At 42.0% G+C, this 25,775-nt stretch overlaps 1 protein-coding gene across 1 annotated transcript in view; it reads right to left on the bottom strand.

Moving 5' to 3' along the window:
- Window positions 1-2,043: 2,043 nt before the first annotated feature.
- Window positions 2,044-25,775, bottom strand: part of kcp (kielin cysteine rich BMP regulator) — a 116,485-nt gene continuing 92,753 nt past the window's right edge. The window contains exons 37-55 of the mRNA XM_069909863.1: window positions 22,088-22,267; window positions 20,384-20,648; window positions 19,914-19,996; window positions 17,829-17,996; window positions 16,697-16,790; window positions 15,356-15,529; window positions 15,030-15,112; window positions 13,844-13,964; window positions 12,954-13,036; window positions 11,623-11,722; window positions 10,915-11,003; window positions 10,707-10,809; window positions 9,268-9,410; window positions 8,662-8,834; window positions 8,384-8,495; window positions 7,840-7,941; window positions 6,265-6,429; window positions 4,321-4,621; window positions 2,044-3,385 (exon numbers count right to left, since the gene is read on the bottom strand). Of these exons, the coding sequence (XP_069765964.1) occupies window positions 3,168-3,385; window positions 4,321-4,621; window positions 6,265-6,429; window positions 7,840-7,941; window positions 8,384-8,495; window positions 8,662-8,834; window positions 9,268-9,410; window positions 10,707-10,809; window positions 10,915-11,003; window positions 11,623-11,722; window positions 12,954-13,036; window positions 13,844-13,964; window positions 15,030-15,112; window positions 15,356-15,529; window positions 16,697-16,790; window positions 17,829-17,996; window positions 19,914-19,996; window positions 20,384-20,648; window positions 22,088-22,267 (2,757 nt within the window). The 3' untranslated portion in view covers window positions 2,044-3,167. The remainder of the gene's footprint in view (window positions 3,386-4,320; window positions 4,622-6,264; window positions 6,430-7,839; window positions 7,942-8,383; window positions 8,496-8,661; window positions 8,835-9,267; window positions 9,411-10,706; window positions 10,810-10,914; window positions 11,004-11,622; window positions 11,723-12,953; window positions 13,037-13,843; window positions 13,965-15,029; window positions 15,113-15,355; window positions 15,530-16,696; window positions 16,791-17,828; window positions 17,997-19,913; window positions 19,997-20,383; window positions 20,649-22,087; window positions 22,268-25,775) is intronic.

Raw genomic sequence — 25,775 nt, 5'->3', positions numbered from 1 at the left:
GGATTTTCCTGTTTACTTTTTTTCCAAAACTTCACCCCAAGTTGAGGTCCTAAGGATTTTGGCTGGATGTTGAATTCACCACTAGGAACAAATTTCATCATCTTTGAAACAACTTTTGAATTAAAACTTTTGAATGCAATGGTAAGAATAACAGAATGGTCAGTCACAAAAAAATGTCCTGCTATTTTGGTGGGCAGGATTATTCATAAATGTTAACACTGCAAATAGTCAGAAAAGACCACCAAAATGGCAGAAAGAACATTAATTAGCAGGCACTTTTTCCTGCCCCCTCTTTAGTAAATGCTGAAGGAAACAAGAAGAAAAAGGAAAATGGTTCTGAAAAATCAATCTCTGATCCATTTAGCTGATGAAGGGTCAAACCTACCTGGACTGTGTAATAAACTATTTTCTATTTGCTTAAGGACCATCTATTAGTCAGAAGTAGTGAATCAGTCAGCAATATATTTCAGAAGATGAGTACTGTCTGGGAAAAGACACATGCAATAGCCAACTCTTTCTCAGCTTAAACACGAACCCTTCTCTCACTGTTAAATTGGAATAAATTAAGTGTTTTATTTTACAGATCGGTTAGGTTACTTATATCTAAATAAATATGTTGCATCTTGAGTTGGAGATTTTTTTTAAAAACTGCTAGATTTTTATCATGAACACGATCATCTGGTCTATGGCAAAGCAAAACTGAGCTTCGAAACCTCAGGAGGATTGACCAGAGACCTCCACAGCATTCAAATAGTAGCCCTTGGCTTGCATTGAATGCTTTAATTAATTAAAAGCAAAATGTTGAATTACCCTTTTGCTCCAGTTGAGCTTATTAATTAACCTGAATAAATTAGATGACAAAATCAAGCCTTTCCATCGCTTGAATGAAAATTTCACCTTGGGCAAAGGAAGGATAAACCTTTGCAGGTTTGCATTTACCAGACTTCTGAAACAGATATGCTATTTTACAGATACTTCATGGCATGAGATTACACAGTGGCCAAAGGAAACAACGAAGATATTCTTAAAGTTGAAAAGAACACACTTCCATTTTAACTATCAACCTACTTGCCCCATGAAGTACTTCCTGCTCCATCTGTGGCAACTCTGAAAGTCCCACATTAGTCACATCAATCGCTTCATTATTCATAAACTGGAAAAAAAGCAAATAATCTTTGATCATATTGTACCACTCAAGAAGATAAATTGAAATATCCCATTCCCACAGTCACCATTTTCTTGATGAATGAATGCTTATGGAAGGTATGGTGTAGTGATGGGAAAATTTGTGGTACATTGGACAATGAGGGTTATCTGAGATTACAATGGGTCTGTGATCATCTGAATCAGTGAACAAAGGAATGGCAGATACTGTAAGTGTGAAAGCAGTCAAGGCAGCTAAGGACTTTCTCAGTAAATGGTAGGGCCCTGGAAACTGGTGTAGAATAGAAAAGTACAGTTCTCTAAAAGTGGAGACACTGGTTGACAGGGTGGTGAAGAATTGTGAGGCACACTTGCCCCTTCATTGATCAGAGCATTGAGTACAGGAGGTGGTAAATCACATTATAGATGTTCAAGATGTTGGTAAGAACACATTTGAAATACTATGTGCAATTCTGGTCATCTTACTATTTGAAACAATGCAAGTAAATTCAAAAGGGTGCAAAGAAGATTCACAAGGATGTTACTGGGACTGGAGGGATTGAGTTATAGGGAGAAGTTGGATAGGCTAAAACTCTGCCTTGGAGGGTTGACCTTTTAGAGCACTATAGTTTTCACCCACATATCACCTTAAGCAATCCTTTATTAATCACAGAGCATCTATGGCATAGGGGATACTTAAAGTGGTATGTGAGTGGAAAGAAAACGGTTGAGAACCACTAGGGTAGAGGGACATGGGCTAAGCTCACACAAATGGGAAATTATTTTTATAGCTCTGGAATCCTGTATGAAATTGAGTCTTCAAATGTGAACTGTGTAACAACAGGCACACAAATTAAAAGACAATTTCATTAAACCAGATTTTTTTTTTTAAAAGTGGTTTTATTGCAGTGTACACTAGATATTAACAGTTCTCAGTGATAATGTGAATAAAGATTAAATAAATTCTGCTTCTTAATATCTTAACTCCAGATCCCTTGAGAGGTTCAAGATCTTGGAATAGGGATGTAACATTCCTATGAAGGAGAACTACTGACATCAGTCTGAGACAGATGCTATAGATGCAATGCTCAATGAAATGCCAAGAGATTATCACCCACCATTATTGGTGTCAGGAGATTCAAATCCTATCCACGACACTGAAAAACAAAAACTAGGCCAATAGTTCAGCATCAGTCCTGCATGAGGAGTGGCTCATCAGATAAGATCTTAAAACTGGGCCTCATCTGCCCCCTAAATGAATAGTGGAGGTGGCATATTCCCAACATATTTTAGTAGGAAATATATTAAAAATTCAAAAGTGTATAGAAAGCAGTGGTTTTGCCAACACTATGAATGTTGGAATAGATCTCTCTTTCTTCTGCAAGAGAAAGGGAAGGAAATTGTCAAACCCACAGTTAGGCACAGAAAGATGTGAAGAAATTGAAGGATGAGGTTAGTTGGGGCGTGAGTCAGGGTCATAGCAAGATTGAGCCAATGAGTTTAGATTCATATAGAATGAATCTAAATACTTAACATTCAGCTGACCTGAATGCATGGGAGTGTTCAGAGTGAATATAATCTTGACCAAGTACGATAATGACGAGGTCCAAGAATCTAGAATCCCTTTCACAGCCTCTAACTGAATATCGCACCCATCTTAACACTTACACTAAAAATATAATTTACAAAATACAATGAACAGTTATAACAGTTATGGTCAGACACAGCGACAAAGACAGAAAATGAACAAAAGCACTCCAGATGGCAAATACGCATAAACGTTAAACAAAGAGATGGATGAGACTTCCTGATTTGTCTGTTTAAAAGTTATGCACTCTCTGCTTGTACCTCCTGCTGTCCGAGTGCACGGGCCAACATTACAGGTTGTTAGATTATCTGTCACTTTAATGTCAGCTGGGTTTCTTCCACCTTCATGCAGTAATACACTGGCAATGGGTGTATTGATAGTACTTGATGTTTCTGTGCATGCTTTGTGTGTGTGCCTGCTCATCTGCAACAGTGAATCACACATTTCCATAAATGATTTTCGGGCAGGTGTGTGGTGGTATACAGTGTGACTCGTGCTCCACCAGACCTGCCGGACACTGACAGCCAGGGACACAAGGCTTGAAGCAATGAGCATCAATTACTCCCAGGGGAACATCCTTGTTAAAGCACGTCTTTGGGCATGGAGGGCCACACTCGTCAAACACATAACCACGATCAGATGGGCAGCCAACCGCTGTAGGGAGAGACCACAGTCCAGTTACATTTGTGACCTTTTAATACAATGCAGCCATCCCTATGTGGCTAAAAGTCCCTGATTATCTCCTTACACTCAGCAGCCCCAATACTGCTCATCCTGTTTCTGCCTCCGTGACATTACCCGAGCTTGGACTCCCTGAGGTAATCTAATACTGAAATTCTCCAGCACATCTTTGTTACCATCCCACGGCTAATTACACTCTATTAACATGTCCTTCGAAATGCAGCTGCTGTCGTCCTACTATCCTTTTGAGGTGTCAGAATACATTTTACTGATTCCATATTACTCCATACCGCAATTTTAAAGTTCTTATCCTCACTCTCAAATGGCACCTTAGCTTTGCCTCTCCAGGTCAGATGTTATGGCTGACAAGCCAAAGGATGTGGCTGGCAGCTGTGTCTAACCATCTTTTTTAATGTATTTGCCTCTATACCTTTCTCCTTTGTTTTTGGCCATCCTCTCCATTATTAATTCGTATTGATGTTAGTTTGCTGAGGTTCCTCTGAAGGGACTTGGAGGATTTCTGCCATCTCAGTTGTTACTGCCATTTCATATAGTCCAGTCACTCTGACTGCAGCTCCCATCCAACTTAGAAATGTAGATCACTTACACTGCCCCTGCCAAATCATCCCAGCCCTGATGACATGGCCAGTCCCCAATCTCTTTGAACACAACTCCACTACCCTCCCAAGTCTATCAACCCCTTCCCTAACTATTTACGAAAAATTTATAGGTATATGGAATGAAAGGGTATGGGGGAATCATGGTCTGGGTGCAGGTTATTGGGACAAGGCAGAATAATAATTCAGCACAGACTAGATGGACCAAGGGACCTTTTTCTAGGCTGTAGTGTTCTACAGTTCTATTTCACCCAGTCAGATCTTGGGAGTCTGTGGATTCAGATAACGTACCGCAGAGTGTTGGTGATCGCCAATCCAGGACAACTGCAGCCTCTCGACATTGTGATGCATAAGCCTCCAGAGCATCGCACAGGCAGTCATCAATATTAGAACCACAGGCACACAGGTCGTATACGCACGAGCTAAAGAACATCTCAGGTGGTACCAGAGCGTGACAACGTTCAAAGGTCTTGGACTTCAGGATCTTGCATTTGCCATTGGCCTCTTTGCGAGCTCGGTAACCTGCCTGCTTGCAGGGATTGATGTCCTCAGCATCTGCACAATGTGGGTTACTTTCATTTCCACTGTGTACCTGTGAGAGGGCAAGTGCATGCACACACATACACTGACACAGGGTGATCAACAAGTACCACTAATCCAAGTACTCATGTTTTGCCTTTGTCAGAACCACACACCTCTGCTCCAACCCTGATTTAGGAATTGCCACCATGACTAGAACTTGAACGGGGAAGGATGGAGGTGGAAGGATTTAGTTATTCAGTCAGGGAGCCAGGGACATGCAGTGCAGGGTAACTGAAACCATTGGTAGGGCTATACACTTGCACTGCCAGAGCAGCAACACAAAGAAAGCCACCAGGAGAGGCTAGTTTTATGTCAATTATTGCAAAACCTCACACAGTTCAGGACCCATCTCTGACAGAAAGCTTTATCGTGTATTTAACTTTCCCTGAGAACGTGTGCCTTCAATTTCAACTCCTCCTCCTTCCTTATGTAACCCATATTTGAAGGAATATTACAGAGCATTCAAGAGAACAACTAAAATGCTGCCAAAGGGGCATTGGAGATCAGGCAAGTCATCTGTGAGAGCTACCAGCACATTATTTTCTAGCCTAATATGAACAGATACCAATGCTTGTTTATTTCTACTCCTTTGTCTCAGTTAATCAGTAGTTCACTGGTCACCCTTACCCTTCCAGTTCTGTCTGGTGTTAACATTTACTGGTGCACTAAATTACACCTTCCTTTGTGCAAATTAGACCCAAAATTGGCGTGAACATAGAAGAGGGTAGTCATAGAGGGATATTTGTTAGAAAAATATCTCCATCTTTCTGATCGATCACATGCAGGCAGATTGACACCATGGTCAGCACAGCGATGATGGGCCAAAGGATCAGTTCCCATGCCATGTTCTATGTTCTTTAACTAGAGCATATAATTAGCAAGTCAAGATTTATTGTTGGAGGGGCAACATTAAGGATGCATTGCAAATACAGAACTGAAGGAATACCAGAAGGGTGAGACTACAGGAAGGGGGGGGGGGGGTTGGCGGTACTACTCCATTCTGGTAGTATATATACTTGAGTGGCAATGCTTCATTGATTAATAGTGACGAGGGAGTGCTGCACCCGAGAGTCAGAATGATAGGGGTACGGCATTGTAGGAATGGTGGCCCTACTGGAACTTGACTGCCAGAGGGGTGGTGCACATGTTGGGGGTAGTAATGGCAGAATGCTTCACTGTTCTAGGACAGTGTTGAAGGAATTACACTTGTTTAAAATTGCCACTTTTCAAATCAAAGGTTAACTCTCTCTAGAGATGTAAAAGCTCCAATTATATCATTTTTTTTAGATACCCGAGATAGCTTCAATATCCTGACTCAATGTTTATCCCTCAATCAATGATAGCAAAATAGATCACATGATCATTATTTTGTAAGGTTCTGCCGTTTGTTGCAATCTTTCCTATCTTGTAACAATATACTTAAAAATACTGTTGTGGATATCACACGTTGTTGCAAGTTGTGATCAGAATTTTTTTCCGTTTCCTTAAGTGCAGCTTCACACCTGCTAAGGAGGCTAATCTTCACTTGTTCGTGCACAAAACCTTGTCTTGCCCTTGCAAACCATAGCCACCTCTGTCTCAGCAAAAGTGACCATTGTTTGTTATAATCTCCACACAGACACAGTTCTATTGTGACTTGACCTCAGGACTCACCTTCCAGCTGTTCCCAAATGTTGCTTCCGAGCTGACAATTTGTCCACTGCGGATCCGCATGTCGTCCTGGGGGTAGTTGTTGAAGTTTCCGCACAGCCCACACGCCTGACCTTTATAGGTTCCGGGCAAGCTCACTTCCAGGTGAGATCTCCCATTCCACAGGACCTGCAAGAAACAAGCAAACACCAGGAACTTCAAATCCTCAACTCTGAGTCCAGAGTCCATGGGACAATGGAGGGAATTAATGGTCACACAGTGAATGTGGGTGAACTTCTTTAGCTAGAGAATGACAAACTTCTGGAATTTGCTACGGCAAACACCTGTGGAGGCCAAATTGTTGGGTGTATTTAAGGCTGAGATTGATAGGTATCTGAATAGTCAGGGTTTTAAAGGTTGTGGGGAGAAGGCAGGGGAGTGCGGCTGAGTGGGAGAATGGATAAGCTCTTGTACCCTATGCTCTTATGGAATGAGAGTATGTTACCCATCAGCCATGACAATCTGTCACTACCAATATTTACTGAGGAATTGCTAATCATTTGGAGTTTCAGTACCAAGGGGCTGCTGTAGTGAATGAGGCCCTATCTGTTCATTTAAAACAGTTTATCTGAGCATTGGTATTTGTGAGAGTTTCCAGTATGCCAAATGGCTGCTATTTTTCCCTATAAATAAAACAGCGATTCCATTTATGAAAAAATTAATTGGCTGCAGAATGCTCAGGGGATCCTGAGGAATAGGAATCCAACTGGTGACACAGAGATTGAAGACAGCCACTATACCTTCACCTCTCCCTGAGTGTGCCTCACCTAATTTCCCCCGAAGGTGCTTCCTCACATAATCCAACCATTGCACCCCAACTCTCAATGAAGGGATGGTTCTCTCCTCTCCGAGGCTGAAGTTGGAGCAGATACACAGGAACATAAGGAATCAGCAGCAGGACTGGGCTGCCTGGTCCTTTTAAGTATTTATCAGGGTTAAGAGTGATAATTTGCAGTGCCATTTTCGTGAACTATCATCCATCCCTGAATTTTATAAACATACAGGAATTTATCAATGTCTGATCTGAATGAAATCAATGGCTGTGTCACCATGGCCCACGAGGATAGGGAATTCCAAAGGTACCAGCGTTGCATGGTCCCAGACAGACTGGGAATGAATGAGTTTTAGTTCATGTGGAGCTCCAAAAGCAGGCTTATCACCCCTAGTTCCAGAGCATCCACAAGCTCCACCTTTACCTTGGAACTCTCTCTAATTTTGTTAATCTTGCTGCTCTGCCTTCTAGCCTAGAGAAATCTTGGGTAAAGAATGAGAAGCTGAAGGGACCCAACAGGTGAGGGAGCCTCCATGGACAGAAATGACAGTCGATGTTTTGGGTCGGGATCCTTTCTGGAACCCTCCTGTTGTTCATTGCTCTCCATTCCAACTTCCTGCTTTGGATGAGGGAGGCCAGTGAATCTAATTGTCTTGCCAGGTGCACTGCTTTCCCTGAGCTTCTCCCGTCATAATCCAGAATTGGGCCAACCATCTCCTCCCTCTCCAGCTTGCAGTGACGAGAGAGGGTACATTAGTAGTTCTTACCTTCACACCGATGTTGGTGTTCAGCAAGATACTGTTGGTTCTTCTCTCAATGTAGACATATGGCTCCCTGAGAAAAGGCAAAGACACACTGCGACTGTCCACCTGCAAACATAAAGATATCTCACGCCACATGTCCAGTGGGCAAAGGAAAAGAGATAAGGTGAAAAAACACAAAAGTCTGTAGTAAAAACACACAGAAATGCTGGAGGAACTCAGCCCGTCTCGCAGCATTCATAGGAGGTAAAGATATATTACGGACATTTCGGGCCTGAGCAATTCTTCAAGGAATAAGGAGAGCTCAATGTAACAATCTGGCTCAGCAGGGTGAACAACAGCTTGATAAACATCCCACACCTCTGAGGCCACAGGGCTGAACTGCAATGCAATTACTGTTCACCCTCACATCAGTCTCTCTTGTACCTAACATCATGTGGCTGTCAGCACACCCCAAACTAATTGTGAGATTCTCATTGATGACATGCCCACATCCAATGTCCATTTACCCCATTCAGCTAATGAGTTGGAATAGCCTCTGTTCAGTTACCATGACCACCCAGTCTTGCAGAAGTTGGATAAGTAGGTCTCCGATCAGTACTGTCACTTCTTTGGTCCATGATACACCTTTCCGTCCCCGATCTTCATTAGTCACATGGACACTGTGGAGAAAAGATAAAGCATTTTGAGTAACAGAGAGAGAGAAAAAACAGGGAGAGAGGTGGAAGTGTCGGGTTGTGGTTACTGGCCTGCCTCGTTTCCTTTGACATCAAATCCTACTCCATCCGTAAGATTTGCTGGTTTGCAATGCTTCATTCAAATACTGACCTGAAGTCGCCTCCCTCACAGTCCTCAACCAGGATATAGCTGCATGCTCCTTGGAAGTGGATCATCTTTCCATCGAAGGTGAGGTAGTGAGGATCTCCAAATACCATGCAGGTGGCAGGGCGAGGAATGCAGTGAGGGCAACACATTCCTGGGATCAGTATGGGGCTTTCATCCTAGCAGACAAAGGGCACGTCATTGACCTACAGCCTGGTTACTCACCACTGATACCATTTACAAACAGCCTTTCATCCCCATATATGTATCATACTTTGCCTAAAATTGCTTGATGAGCTTCTAGCCTGCATCACACACCCTTGTATCTGTTATCCTACATGTAAACCCAATGAAACCCCTTAATTGAATTCAATGTACATCTCTTTCGATGATGCAACTTTTTGACGATCTATAAAATCTAATCCAAATATTATAATCAGAATCTATCCTCTTAACTCATTTCTTGGTCCCAGTTACTTCATATTCAATTGGTGAGACAACTGTTACACTATTATTTATCTGAATTTGCTAAACGCCTGCCATCTTCAGCTCCTGGCCTGCCGTGTAATGTCTTTACCCCATCCCTTCTCCCTTCTTTCCTCCTTGACCTACCGATAGACAGGAGAGTTGTGGACAGTGCTCGGTTTGACAGTGGACCTCTCCAGAAACACAGGTGCAGGTGGTACATTCATTCACTTCCCAATGTTGGTTTGATTGGTATGTGTTTTCCTGGTAGCTGCAGGAAATCCTGGGGTCTGCAGGAAGACATCAGTAAATCAGAGAAATCCCCCACCTTCATAACCTCCTCAAAGGAAAATGTTGCTCATTCCCTCCTATGAAATAATGCCATCTCCAGCATGGTACTGAGGCATGTGCTCTCGGTCTGCTCTGTTAGCCAGTTAGGAGCAAATCAACAAGAGGATCTCGCTGTTTAGTCTTGAAGCTGTACGTTTTTCAAATTAAGATAGACTGTAACTGGGTAAGTGATGAGGAAGGGGGTGATGGGTCAACTACCAATTTGTCTGCACTCAGAAGAGGGTGAACAGTTGTTTGGGGCTGATCTCCTCATCCCTGCCCACAGATCCTTGGTTAGCCTGGGAATGGGATCAGCCCACCTGACAGTCACCCAATGAGAATCGCAGAATTTAGGAACTGCACCCTCTCACCTTCATTAATTTACAACTATTCTGCTGCATTCAAGACTCATACTCCTTTCAGTCCTATTTCTAGCCCTAGCTTGACTCTAATTCCAGGGGCAGATGAGCCAAATACTCAGGTTGCAGGGATTACATCTCAGACAATGCCAGAATTGTTGGCTGACAAATAGGTCTCCTGGACCTATGCTGATAAAATTACAATGGGTTTGTTGATTATTCTCAGCAATCAATCCCTATCAGCAAGTCATGTCAAGTTTATTGTTATCTGATTGTACAAGTACAACCCGACAAAACCTTGGTCCCCGGTCCTCGGTGCAAAAAACAACCAGACATAACACACATACAAACAATACACATGTCGGACAAGTATTTCATCTATACAAATAAATACATAAATTTTGTTTCACGAATAGGAGAATCTCAGATGGCCAGTGTGAACAGCATCCTCACTGCCCATGGGAGGAAGCTGTTTCCCAGCCTGGTGGTCGGTGGCTCTGATACTCCTGTGACTCTTTCTCGACAGGATCAACTGAAAGATGCTGCGTGCAGGGTGGAGGGAGTCCTTAAGGATTTTGCACGCCCTTTCAGACTAAGATCACGTCGATAGTTGGGGGGAGGGGTGGGGGAGTGGAGTGGAGGTGGGAGAGCGCTATGTCATTCTTACGCTCCTGTGGATTGATTTCCAATCCATTTCTCTACAGTAACCGTACCACACTGTGATGCAGCCAGCCAGGACACTTTCAATAGAGCTCCTATAGAAGACTGACATAACGGTGGGTGGTATCCTAAGGCATGGGCAAGGAAATTTCCAGAGACAGAGAGGTCTGGAGGCTATCAATGCCTGTCATTTGTCAAGGCATCCAAACCCATTTCCTGAGCTCCAGGCTTACTTACCTTGGCACTCATAGCAGCATCTCCCCGGTGATCGGACTTTGATAAGGCCATCGTGGCAGATGACAGAGAGACATTCCTCAATGTGGCACTCAACATGTCCAAGCTATGGAAGACCGAACAGAGGGGTCAGCAACTGAGAGAGAAAAATTGTGAGCAAGGGATGGTGATTTCACAAGAGAAAGCGGTGATAATTGCAAAGGTAATTTACATTGCAGGAGCACGTAATACATTCGTCAAGAGAGTCAATCCACGTTTCACCATCGGAAACACGACGATTCTCACCCTCGATCACACATTCTGCAGAATAAATAGTAAAAGTGTAGTGAGATAGTGCATTGGAGAGACAGCAAGTCGAGTTCCCTCCCAACCACTCTCCAAATGGTTGTAGTGCAGATTAGATAACAGAGAACAGTTCTCTCTCAAGTGCTCTATCAAACACGTTGAAAGTAGCAACAATTTATACACATAGCAAAAATTTGGAAGGAACATGGAATAAGAGAACAGGGGAATAATGAACAACACATACATTAAAAGTCCTAAAATCCAGATGCTCGGGGATTGGGTTGGTCCAGATTTTCCAATTTTCTGGACTTCGGGCAGTGCTTTTAAGATTTATATTTAGGGAAGAGTAAAGAAGAGATGAACAGATACATTTTGATAGTTTATTAACAAAACATTTTTTCGTACAAAATACAAAAGTACACAAAACAAATAAATATTTATTTGTTCATTTCTGGGACTTCTATGCATCTGTGACACTTATGCATGCACACACACAAAAGCCCACTAAATTTAAAAAGTTTGTGAGTTTCTGAGAAGTTCGAATTCTCGGGTGGTCCGGATTTCTGGATTTTTACTGTATTAACTGGAAAGACAAAGTGCAGTGGGAAATAATGGAAAAGGGAAATAACTGTACCATCACAGACTGGGCAGCAGGAACCTGCTGGAGTGAATTGCTCTAAGATAGGGCAGCTTAGTGGGAGACAACTCTGATGGATGCAAATCCAAGTTAAATCCTGCAACAAATACAGCAATGGTTTATAAACTGATACATAGGCTGACCCACATAGAACCAAGAAATGTCTGCTCCACAGTCTATGGTTTCCACATATTGGAATGGGACCACACTCTGAGCTCATCCCTGCTGTTCAGGGAACTTTCAGGACTCAATAGTTTATTTCAGTGCCTCCACGTGGCTCCAGAAAAGTGAAGGAACATTGATAATCTTAGCGATCTTGTTAAAGGACTGAAACAATGTTCACTCCCGTCCTTCATCAAATCACTGTAAAAGCTGACAGTCTAAGTGCCTGCCTGGATCATGGTCTCAAATCAGCCATTGCAGGGAGAAGCTTCACATCAGTCACTGACCTTTAAGTCTGATGCCCAGGGTCAAGTCCAGCCATAGACAAACTAGATGACGAGGTTTCTGGTCTGCTGGTTTTGTTCTAGTTTCAGTGATTGTGGAGTTACTGTGCCTAGTCACATGGGACAAGTCCCAAGCACATACCCCATCTCACATACGTGACCAAGGAGAAAAGAAACAGCATCAACAGGAAATATTCCCTGTACACCAGTAGCACTGATTGCACTCCTACTAAATGGAAGTGGGACTGCCAACTGTTCTCTCAGAGTCCTGAAGTAAACTGTTAAATCCTGAGGGATGACTGAACAGAAAGAATCACCATAGTCTGGTCCCTTTTCATGGCAAACACTATCTTTATGGTGCTACAACTAAGCCCAAGTAAGCCAGATCCTCAAATCAATTCATTCTTTTCCTTGCCTCCATGTTGGATTGGAGAGTTGGCATTCTCTTCCCCAGACTGGGAGTGTTGGTCCTCTCTGTCCTTCCTCAAGAGCAGTGGTCCAATGTCTGCCCAAAACTGTGGATAGTGGTCCTGTACCTGTCCCATCCTGTGAGTGGTGTTCCTGAGTCTGTCCGGTACAATGATTGCCGGTCATATGTCTGACCTGCATCGTGAATCGTGGTCCTTCCCCCACCCTGTACTGTTAGTGGTCGTCCTTCTCCTACCCCGTACTGTTAGTGGTGGTCCTTCCCCTGCCTCGTACTGTTAATGATGGTCCTTCCCCTGCCCTGTACTGTTAATGATGGTCCTTCCCCTGCCCCGTACTGTTAATGATGGTTCTTCCCCTGCCCCGTACTGTTAATGGTGGCCCTTCGCCTACTCCATACTGTAATGGTGGCCTTTTGCTGTAATCTCCTGTGTCCTCACTCCTTCCTGCTTTTACCTTGCACTGGCAGGTGTAACAGGGGTCATCAGTGGCGAGAAGTTCACTCCCGACTAGCGCATTAGTGCAGTTACTCAGCGGCTCTGTAATACAAATGAAAGGTTATCGTGCAGGTTAATTTGTCTCAAAGCATGCTTTTATTTTCGAATTACTGATTTTACTAAATAGGGAGCCAGCCTAAATCCAGATACTCTGATCCTTTAAGTAAAGGGACCTCTCGGGCACAGAGCATCATAAAGTTTGTGGAAGCACTGAGCTGACTGCACTTTGGGACTGTTGCATTTTTGAAGGTGCCGATATTCAGATCAAATATTAATCAGCACCTTTTTGCTCAAATTTGCATAAAAGATCCAATAGAATTATTTCAATAGTTTGAGAGTTCACTCCAACAACCTGATCAATATTTCATCAATAATCAATTAATTATTAACACAATTGGTCTCACACTATTCTGTTTACAGGTTGGGCTGTGTACCATTTTCTTGCTGTGCTTTCTACATAAAAGTAACAAATTAAATTGCTAATAACTCTTTCGGCCATTAGGAGATCCTGTTTTTTTTTATTTAAACACTAAAGACTTTTCAAGTAATTAGACTGAAGTACTAAACAATAAAAGAACATTAACTTGCTGAAGTCTTTACAGATTCCATTCAAAAGAAGTAAATGGCTGATGGACAACCTGAAGAGCATAATTTCAAAGCCATATGTAACCAAAATGATGTTGTGGTGTGCTCAATTTGACTTTGAGGGGAGAATTGGGGATACAATATGCTTAATGGGGATAGGGACAATGGATGTACTGTCTAGATTTCAGCTAGACCTTTGATTTCACTTCTCTGAAAAACATGCTCCGGAAAACACACAAGGGAATAGAGTGCAATGTTACTCACGGGCACAGCTGGGGCAGCAGTAAGCAGGGTCGGGGGCCAGGATCAAATCCTTTGGACAGTCCACCAGACTGGGACACTGACGATGGTAGCAGCGGAGATGCTGCTCTCCATCCACCATCACCTGTGAAGCAAGGAGGTTGAGTTAGTGGAGGTCAGCTCAAAGAACAGAGCAAGGGTAGTGAGTGGGGGGAATTTGCTAGGATCACAGTGATCATGTATCTGGTGGAAACATGTTGCGTGACTTACTTTCTTTGAATAAGTTCTGGATATATACTCCTTCAGAAACAAGAGAAAACATTCAAAATCGGTGTACAACAATAAACTTGATCCTCACTCCCTCCAGACCTAACAAATCAAACGTACACTCTCAGCCTTCCTAGATCTCTGTACTCATAATCACTGATAGATGTCTCTAACTTCCTACTATGGACCATCTTTCCCTGCATTAGGGAGTACATTTTTTTTTTAAATATTTAATTGTTTACATCATGACAGGAAAAAAAAAGAATAAAATAGTAACCAAATATCCAAAGCCAAATGATACAAAAAAATGTTCTTTTATATATTTTCTCCCCAATCCCCCTCCCACCCAAAAGTAAGAAAAGAAACACTTACCATTTAATCTACAATTAGACAAACATTAATTGTTATTCAAGATTACTCATTAAGAGAAGTGGATATGATAGGTGGATGGAAAATTATCCATAAAATCCATATATGGTTTCCAAATACTATAAAAATGTTCAACTTGATTCCTTAAACCGTACATAAATTTTTCCAAAGGTATACAAATTCGCATCTCATTATCCCATCTACTTAATAACATTTCTCTCACTAGGGAGTACATTGATGTCTACCTAATGTAATGTGCAACCTTCTAAGAAGACCCTTCTCCTAAACAAGAACCATCCTCCAATCATGGTCTCCACTCCTAAATTGGGAACATGCTCCTCAGTACATCTTACTACATCAAGGATGAATGCTTTCCCATTGTTCCTGTTCAGGATAATTCTTGCCACCTACTCTCATTCTCTCTGCGAAGAGCTGTTTTTTCAAGGAGTTAGTATCTGAGGCTGGGTACTTTCTAGGTTGTTCTGGAACAGTCCTCTGGTTTAGTTGGAATGGTGAATTGACTCCTAATTCAAAAAGCATCCTTAGTCTTTCTTTACTAATAGAGATCTCTTACCTCACATGTGCAGATTTCACAGGGGTCATTGTTGGGATGGAAACTCTCGCCTGTGTTGTACACACGTTGGCCATACACACAATCTGCAAAGTATGGAAAAATGTGAACTGACAGCACTTCCCAAAAATATGGCCCCTCCCACCAAGAAAGACAAGGACCTCTCAAAGTCTTGCACTATCTTCACTCAGAAGCATGCTACTTATCCTTCACTGACCTTGAGTTTAATCCTGGTACTCCCTACCCAAGTTATTTTCATCAAACTGATTAAAGTGATTCAAAAGGGCAATTGGGGCAGACAATAATTGTATTTTCCTCACAGTACATACCTGCACAGAGAGGGCAACATTCTCCCGTCACATGGATAACATTCTCGCATGGTATGACGCAGAGAATTTCCGAGCAGGTTGTGACTCCATCTACACACATACACGTTATGCAGGGAATTGAGGGATCAAACCAAGTCTCTCCTTCTTGGTATTCCTTCTCGTGGTACACACAGACTTGCAATGGTGACAAAGAAGATTAATAAACATCAATGGGAGGGCCCAGACCAAGCTGTTAGACTTGATGTTAAAATTTAAATTTATCCAACACTTCTTCTAAAGCCCTGTCAGAACCGTGCAGTCACCATCTCCTATTGACACAAATAAGGTCCTTCATGACAGTTCCCAGATCAATCTGAAACCCTAACGCCATTACCTCCAGTTCCATTAGAGAAAAGGCCTTTTTCCAAAACCCTTTTGTATTTTTCCATTTCTCCATTTTTGTTAAAAAGCTCCAACACAACAACGGAATGGATTCCTAATATCCGTGAGCTGTTTTTTCTCTCTCTCTCCTCTGTCAATTTCTGCCTTCAGCACCAATAGCTGAGATTCTGCCAAACCATGAACATCCTATCATTAATAGTTTCAGGAAAACCCCTGAACATTCCATCCACTGACTTGCTCTCAAAATTCCACCATCAGGTCCTATCACACTGGGCTGATGCCAGCTGTATTCTGCCTGCCGCCCAGACCTTGCATCTACAGATCTTGGCCATGCTTCCCCGATTTACATGCAGAGGACTGATCGAGCAGATCTACCGCACCTGGGAGGTGTGCGGCGAGGCCACAGAGGGAAGGAAGCCTCAGGTGATGGACAGCTGAGGCCCACACCAATAATTCCCTGAACCTCTGCCAGGAAGGGAGGATCTGGATGAAGCCTCATCTTCTGTGGAGTCTGTCGTGGCTTTGCAACAGTCTTAAATGTCTCTGATATCAAAATTACTTTAAATAATAAAAAAAGAAAATAATAGCATTAGAAGGTGGCATGGTAGCACAACACTATTACAACACTAGTGACCCAGGTTTGAATCTGGTTTTGTCTGTAAGAAGCTTATACCGTCTCCCCATATCTGTGTGGGTTTTCCCTGGGAGCTTCGGTTTCCTCACAAGTTCTAAAGACGGACAAGGTTGATAGTTTAATTGGGTGTATTTCAGCGGCACAGGAAAGTCCTATTATTGTGCTGTATCTCCAAATTAAATTTAGGTTTCAAGGGTGGGGGCGGAATGTATAGAGAAAGGAGGAGAAATGGAGAATCAATGTGTGTGTCGGGAAGAGTCAGGTAGGGGGAGGTGAAGTAGGGTATACAAGTTAGAGATGAGTGGGATGGGATTGCATGCTCTTACCTCGGCACTGTGGGCAGCAAGATCCTGGACGTGTTACCTGTTGCTCACAGCTAAGTATTGGGCACTTAATGGTGGAACAATGAATATTGCCACCCTGCAAAAGGAGGATTAAACATCACAATATAAATTGGATACCTGGCCATCAAATCAACTTATTCAAACGTCTGTCAGTCAAATCAGCCTCTTATGCATGAATAGGGCACCTTGAGGAACCTAGGAGAGCACAGCATGCCTTCCAGTCCAGGATCCCCAGCATGTCAGTCCCGGGGTCAGACTGCAGAGGAGGAGTTATTGCAGGGGTCTGTCCCTCACATTGGAAAAAAATTCACAGCCTCTTCCCATCTTCTCAGACCATGCTTGATAAATAGGGGAGGCCATCAAAGAGTGGCCCAGGGCTGCAGTTCCTTGTATATACTACGAGTGAGGGATAGTCAATTCCTCACACTCTGGGAGGAGGTACTTCCAGTTTGGCAAGGCCACATGGCCACCCTCTTCCCAAATCTACCTCCTTTCTCCAATTGCTATCCTGCCATATTCAGACAGATACTGAAAGGGGGATCTGCATCTCAAAAGCTTCACGTAGAAAACTGGCTCTCTGCAACAGGGACACCTGAGAAAACTTTAAGTGACTGGCAGAATCCTTACTAGAGAGGAAAGTGATTGCTGCCTGAAGTCATCACTCTTAACCTGTCTCCTGGTGAATGCCATGAGAGCAACACTCTCTTGAACTAAACAGCTCAGAGAGCTTCCTTTCTTACCTGCCGAACATTGGCCTTTTATTTGTGAATGGATTCTATGGATCACACTAGAGAACTTTCAACCATGAGGCCAATGTAATTGATGTGTTTCTATGGACAGAACATTCCCCGAGAAGTAAAAACACAGAGTAAATGCTGGACTCGCAGCGTCCATAGGAGGTAAAGATATATTACTGATGTTTCGAACCTGAGCCCTTCTTCAAGGAATATATTTATTTTCCCACCCCCCCCCACCACTCCTATGGAAGCTGTGAGACTGGCTGAGTTCCTCCAGCATTTACTGTCTGTTTTTGTTACAATCATAGCATTTGCAGACTTCAGTGTTTAATTCCTGAAGAGTAACCAACGGAAGATTTGAATTAATTAGCCCTTACGCTGCATGAACAGTCTCTGCAAGGCTCCGGTTTGAAAGATTCCCCGTGTCTGTAGATAATGTCTTCAAAGTAACAGTCATGACAAACTGGGCAGCATTGGCTGGGAATCCGTGTGGGATATTGACAAGAGACTTCACATTCTGGCTCCGAACAGCTGACCTGGCCTCGCTGCGGGAACAAAAAAAAAGGGAGAAGGAAGCAGAGGATAAGAGAGAGACCATCGCAGACGGCACAAAAGGGAGGAATAAAGAAGAACCCAGAGGAGCACACAGGAAAGAGAGAGGCCAGACATTTTGAAGGTAGAGAGCAAAAGTGAACAACAGTATGAGTGAAACACAGTAATAACAGAGAGTGAGGGAGATAGTGAAATGACCTATGAGAGAGCTCGAGAAACAGAAGAAACAAGTAGAAAGAGGGCAGGGCCGACCAGAAGACATAGAAGCAGGAGTAGGATATTGAGCTCCTCGTGCCAGTAATTTGATTTTTTTTCCTCTCGGCATAACCTTCCTGGATCATTTGACATTCCCATGAAGCTGAGGGCAAACAGTCACATTTGATGAGATAAACAGATTATTTACCAGTAAAAGCAATTTATTAAATTTGGAAAAATACCTATTTGTTTTTTGTAATTTTGGGACCATTGTACATTGGTTAGCTCCAGCTCTATACGCAGTCCTGCTTTGAATTTGCCTCCTCATACAGTCTCACACAGTAACATAACCACTTACAGCACAGAACAGGCCAGTTCGGCCCTACTAGTCCATGCCGTAGCAAATCCCCACCCTCCTAGTCCCACTGACCAGCACCCGGTCCATACCACTCTAGTCCCCCCCTATCCATGTAACGATCCAGTCTTTCCTTAAATGTAACCAATGATCCCGCCTCGACCACGTCTGCCAGAAGCCCATTCCACATTCCCACCACCCTCTGCGTAAAGAAATTTCCTCTCATGTTCCCCTTATAATTTTCCCCCTTCAATCTTAAACCATGTCCTCTAGTTTGAATCTCCCCCTTTCTTAATTGAAAAAGCCTATCCACATTTACTCTGTCTGTCCCTTTTAAAATCTTAAACACCTCTATCAAGTCCCCTCTCAATCTTCTACGCTCCAGAGAAAAAAGCCCCAGTCTGCACAACCTTTCCCTGTAACACAGACTCTGAAATCCTGTCAACATTCTCGGGAACCTTCTCTGCACTCTCTCTATTTTGTTTATATCTTTCCTATAATTTGGTGACCAAAACTGTACACAGTACTCCAAATTTGGCCTCACCAATGCCTTGTACAATTTCATCATAACCTCCCTACTCTTGAATTTAATACTCCGATTTATGAAGGCCAACATTCCAAATGCCTTCTTCACCACACCATCTACCTGAGTATCAGCCTTGAGGGTACTATTTACCATAACTCCTAAATCCCTTTGTTGCTCTGCACTCCTCAATTGTCTACCATTCAATGTATATGACCTATTTAAATTTGCCTTTCCAAAATGTAGCACCTCACATTTATCTGTATTAAATTCCATCAGCCATTTCTCAGCCCACACCTCCAGCCTTCCTAAATCACCTTTTAATCTACGGTAATCTACCTCACTGTCCACAACACCACCAATCTTTGTGTCATCCGCAAACTTGCTTATCCAATTCTCCACCCCTACATCCAGATCGTTAATATATATAACAAATAATAGTGGACCCAGGACCGAACCCTGAGGAACTCCACTAGTCACCGGCCTCCAATTGGACAAACAATTTTCTACCACTACTCTCTGACACCTCCCATCCAACCACTGCCGAATCCATTTCACTACCTCTTTATTTATACCTAATGCCTCCACCTTTTTTCCTAACCACCTGTGGGGAACTTTGTCAAAAGCTCTACTAAAATCCAAATAGACAACATCCACAGCTTTCCCTTCATCAACAGAAAAGATTCTGGCATTCGATGCAAATTGCTTTAGCAGTTTACCAGCCTCAATGAAGAGGCACAATCTCCCCCTACCTTTCCCACAGAGGCCTTTTCTGCTGTTAATGAGCAGCATATCTCATAGACCTACTCATTTGATTGACATTAATTGGCTACTCACTGTACACACACACTCGTGGCAGGGGTTTGTGGTTGAAACCCAATGAGATCCTTCCGCATAATGTTTTCCTTGGTGGATACATACTGAGGAAAGACAAAAAATTTGCAATTTTGCACATCACACTCATCAATGAAACATTCCTTTTGCTGGCTTAATGGTGACAAAGAGATCCCGTATGATTAGCAAAGAGACAAACACTTGCATAGACTTCATGACAATCTTACTCCTGACAGTGGAGACACACAGAGGACTGCAGATACTGGAATCTCAGGCTGAGCACGATATGCTGGAGGAACTCGGCAGGTCGATCAGCATCAGTAAGAGAAAAAGACTAAGGGCTTCAGTCCCGATGCTGCTTGACCCATAGAATTCTTCCAGCAGGTTGTGTCCAGTTACACCTGACAATATTGGCCAAGCAATCCAAATTTCCATTCAGTGTTTGTTCCTATGCCTCCAAGTGTGGGACGTACCTGGGCACTCTGGGCAACACTGGCTTGGTTTAGTAATCGGCTCCAAACAGGTTACCTGAGGGCACACAACCTCCAAACACAACACATTCCCATTGAGGCAGCTGCAGCGTTTACAGGGATCGGATGGAGGGAAGAAGGTGTCCCGGTTCTTGTATTCCAAGCCCTCGAAGGAACAGTGATTGCAGACGGGACAACAGTTGGTGCTGGGGACTGGATGTGTGCACTCCTTGGAACAAGGTTTCTGCCAGCAGGTCACTACCTCAGCCTAAGGACGGAAATATGAATAACACAGCTAAGTACCAAATGTACTGGAGAAACTCAGCAAGCCATGCAGCATTTCCAAACCAGAGCAGGACACCTGGCCTATTAAACCTGACTCTGCACTCAGGCTAATAACTCTACTGTTTATACAATCTTTCCCCTACCCCATGCCTAACTTAATTGGCCAGTCTCCTCTTACATCCCCCATAGACCATTCTCCTTTGAATGATTCTCAATGAGGACCTTTACACCTCCCATGCACAACCCTTGCTTGCTTATCCCTTTGAACTTGTCTTATTTACAACTGGATGAGCTCCTCACCAGTCCTTTCACACGTGGACCTTCAATTACACTTCTCCCACAGTCCTTGTGTACTTAGGCCATGAATTATGATCCACCCACCTACAGCTGGTGATACCCTAACACAAGAAATGCAGCTGGGATCTCTCACCTTTTCATGCCCTTTTTTAATCACTTCACTGAGAACAAGATATATCCAAGTCTGATAATAATATAAATTTAGTTGGAACACAAGCTGTGAAGAGGGTGTAACATAAATAACAAATGGATAAAGTCCAGTGATTTGGCAAGGGATCATGGCGTACTACACGGAGAATAACGTAAATATTCAAGATGACGGCTGCCCCTAGCAGTCGTTCTCAAAACTTTTCGATCCAAGGCCCACCTGTCTTCCAGCCTAACATGCCATACCCACTAAGGGCAATGACTGAGCAATATTTTCAAGTCAAAGGCAGCTCTGTAAGAGATACATCTCTACCTAACTTAAAGTATTCTATTTAACTTTTTTAAAAGACCCACGTGGAAGAATGTTGTGGCCCACCAGTGGGCGATGGCTCACTGGTTGAGAACAACTGCACTAAAGGCAAGAAATCAATTCATGAGGGGAACGTTCTTTAGAGTTTAGATAGAGCTCAATGAAACAAAATAGCTGGAGAGTTTGACAGAGTGGATGACAAGTGGCCATTCTCAGGAAAGTCTAAAACTGCAAGTTGTAGTTTCAAAATACGGGGTCAGTAATTCAACATGAAGGAAATTTCCTTTTACTCAAAGGATTATGAGTCTTAGGACTTCTCTACCCCAGAAGACATTGGTGAGTTGATAAGTATGTTCAACCAATCTTATGGCTATAAAGGGAATAAGAGTGAAGATGTGGAGTTGATATAAAAGTTCAGTAAGAGACTTTTGGAAGACGGGCAATGTAACCTATTTATTTGCTCCCACCTTACTCTTACAGTCACTATCTCCAGTCCCTCTGGCACATTCCACAATATCATAAATTCCGCCCTAATACAAAATCTCCTCCCCACAACTCGTGTACAACTCAGATGTGAAAGGAAGGTTTGTGGAATAGAGTCCATTGAGTTCTTGGGCCTGCAATCTGTTGAGTTGATGCTCTTCCGTCATCCTGACCTGGCTACTTACCAGACAAGTGCACTTTGAGCACTTCTCTGCAGGCGAATTGAAGGTGGCACCATTCTCGTACACTTGACCCAGGTAGTGGCAGTTCCCAGTGCACTGCGGGCAGCATTCACCATGTGGAATCACTGGGTTCTGACATGTGACAGACAGACAGGGCACAGGCTCACAGGTAACCGCTCCATTCTGGAATAAAGCACCAGACTGCTTTAAATATTCATCAATTAATTAACTAAGAAGGACGGAAGGCAACAAAAAAATCTGGGAGTTGGGTCATCAGTCTAGAAAGAGAACCAAAAGCAGTTGTGCTATTGGACACAAATAAAACTGTAGATGCTGCAATATGATACAAAAACAGAAGTGCTAGAACAGCTCAGTCAGTTATGCTGTGGGACAGCCGTTCATAATGGTCAACACCATTAATCGACAGCTGTGATTTAACTGAAAAAGAGGTCTCTGAGAAACTCACCCACAGGAAACTTCCAAACAATTCATTTGCTAATCAGCCAAATTATTAACCTCTGCCATCCTAGAAGGAGAATGCAGCAAGTGGGATGTCACCATTTCCAATTTCCCCTCATTTTATTTAACATCCCAACTTGAAAATACCTCAGGTACAAAGTCACTACCCAACAGCACAGTGGGAGTACCTCCACAAAAGAGGCTCACTATCACCTTCTCAAAGGTCAATCAAGGATGCTTATTAACTGTTGTACCTCCACAAAAGAGGCTCACTATCACCTTCTCAAAGGTCAATCAAGGATGCTTATTAACTGTTGTCCTTACCCATGTTACACTTGTCAGCAATTGCCATATCCTCCAAATATAATTATTTTTAAAAATCTAATCTGAATCACAGTTCTGCAATTGAAAGATTCTGAATTTCTTCTCTGGACATCTGATTCGATTTAGAATAAGCAACATTTCAAACATTTATCCCTCAACTATTGACCAGCAGATGGCAGGATGGCAAAGGAAATAGTGGGGTGTCAGGGCTTGCAAACCGATTCTGCATTCTGTTTTCATTCCACTTGTTCCGACGATGGTATCTTCCGAGCCGGTGTTTCTATTAAGACTCCCATTGTCCTTGACTAAGGATTCTCTTACGACAGTACTGTTATAAACCTAGTTCACTTCCTATACTTACTTATAAGTATATTCCTAAACTTCACTCCTCTAACCACTTATCTCAATCCCAGACCCTGATAGGGTTTCCTTTTTTTTTGGAATATTTTATTCTTGATTTTTTCAAATATATACTAAAATCTTCAATAACCCAATACATTAAATTTTTCTTACAAACAACAAATTCCCTCCTTCCCTCCCCCCTTCCATACTTACAGATCCACACACCGTCAGACATCAGAGCTTTCATATCTCTTAAATATATAAATATAGTTGGGAAATCACTTCTGGGTATGTATAATGTCAGCATTTATATTCCTTTCTATTATTGTATTTGGGGCCATATGTGGTCCAGGTATGGCTACCAGATCTTTACAAAAGCATCATACTTATTCTTTAAATTATGATAATTTTTCCCCATTGGTATATAGCTGTTCATTTCCGCAGTCTATCTGTTATAAGTAGAGGGGAGTCAGACTTCCAAGTGATCGCAATACATTTTTTGCTACCACCAGTGCTATTTTTATAAATGCAATTTGATATTTAGCCATTTTGTTGCTCATTTCCATAAAATTACCTAATAGATATAGCTCCAGGTAGCCTGTGAAGGCCACTCCTGTTATCCTGATTAATTTTTCGGTGATATCTTGGCAAAATTGTCTCAGTTTTACACACAACCATGTAGAAAAGTTCCTATTTCAGACCACATCAGAAACAAATCTCTGCACAAATGACCCAAGGATTTATGGAGGTGAAAACAAAAATGAATACTTTGTGTGAAGAAATGCCAACCATGAAACAAGAAATGTCTGTAATTAAGAGTGATACTAACAGATGTATAAAATCTGTTGATATCGTACAAGATAATATTAAAAAAATTGAAACAGCCTTTTATGAATGTCAAAATCAGGTGGAACGCAATAAAGAAAAAATGAAAAAAGTAGAAGGTTCTTTTGTAGATTGGGGGATTCAAAGAAGGGATTTATTGATGAAGATTGATTCATTGGAAAATCAAAGCCAGAGAAATAATGTGAAAATAGTTGATCTTCCAGAGGACTTTGAAGGTTCTGATCCAATAAAAAAATTTAAGCATTGGATCCCAGAGGTACTGGGTAAAGAGCTTTTTCCTGAAGGTTTGGAATTGGATCAGGCCCACAGAGCGTTGAGGAAAAAAACACTTCCAGGGCAAACATCAAGGGTGGTCTTGATTCGTTGTTTGAAATATCAAGATGGAGAAATGATTTTATGAATGGTGGTACAGAAAGTGTGGCAGAGTCAATCCCCGTTGATGATTCAAAATAATAGTGTTTTTTTTTATGCCAATTTGAGTCAAGAGGTTATTAGAAGACGACGGGAATTTAATTCGGCTAAAGATGTCTTATGGCGAAAGGGCTAAAGTTTGCTTTTCATTATCCTGCAATTTTGTATGTTTTTTACGGAAACTTTCAATCTCAATTTTTTGAGAATGATCACAATGCCTTGGTTTTTGATAATTCATTGCCCGAATTGTGAAGAAATGGGTGGTCTTCACTATCGTCTCCTAAGAGAGGGTAAACGGAAATGGAAATGGGATCGGGAATGGGTATGGAAAGAAAGAAGAGCTGACACGAAGTTTTCTTGACATTGAAGATCCAGAACAATCACTGGGCTTGGAATCATTGGGTTGAATATATTTACTATATTTGATTGTTTTTAATTACATAATGAATATGTATCTGGCTGGGAGGGTGGATGACACTGAAAGCTTTGACTGTTATCTGGCACTAGTGGGCTTTACACACCCAGATTTTTAGGGTGTTACTACCTTTGGGTGGTTTTTATATTTTTGGGGTTTTTTTAAAAAAAATTATTAATTTTTTATTGAGGGGTGGGTTTTTTGTGTTTTTGAAGGATTATAAAGGGGAGCATTATTTTATAGAGTGTAAATTTATTAGTAGTTAGTAAAAATGTTTATTTTGAAAAATGTCTACTTTGCAACTTTTAATGTTCAGGGATTAAATAATCCAATTAAGCGAAAGAGGGTATTGGCTTATATAAAAAAAAATGAAAATTGATATTGCCTTTTTCCAAGAAACACATTTGACCGAAAAGGAACATTTGAAATTGAAAGAGATTGGGTTGGACATGTGTTTTTTTCTTCTTTTAATTCTAAGACAAGAGGGGAGGTGATTTTGATTATAAAAAATTATCATTTGAATTGGAATTTTCAGAGGGAAATGTAGGTAGAATTTTACAGGTGAATTGTAAAATTTTTGCTAAATCTTGGACTTTGCTTAATCTTTATGCGCCTAATATAGAAGATGAGCGGTTTATTTCAGAAGCTTTTTTATTGTTAATTCAAGCTAATGAAAATATTTTAGTTGGGGGAGATTTTAATTGTGTTTTGGAACCTTTATTGGATAGAAACCCGAAAAGTATAAGGAAATCAAAGATGGCAATACAGATAAAAGCATTGATGAAAGATTTAAATCTGGTAGATGTTTGGAGGAAGGTTAATCCTACAGAGAAAGATTTTTCTTTTTATTCATCACGACATGATTCGTTTTCTAGGATTAATTTTTTTAATATA

The sequence above is a fragment of the Narcine bancroftii genome, chromosome 13 (assembly GCF_036971445.1).
Source record: "Narcine bancroftii isolate sNarBan1 chromosome 13, sNarBan1.hap1, whole genome shotgun sequence".
NCBI classification, from domain to species: Eukaryota; Metazoa; Chordata; class Chondrichthyes; order Torpediniformes; family Narcinidae; genus Narcine; species Narcine bancroftii.
The sequence above is the reverse complement of the archived record's forward strand: the minus strand, read 5'-3'. Positions and strand labels throughout refer to the sequence as shown.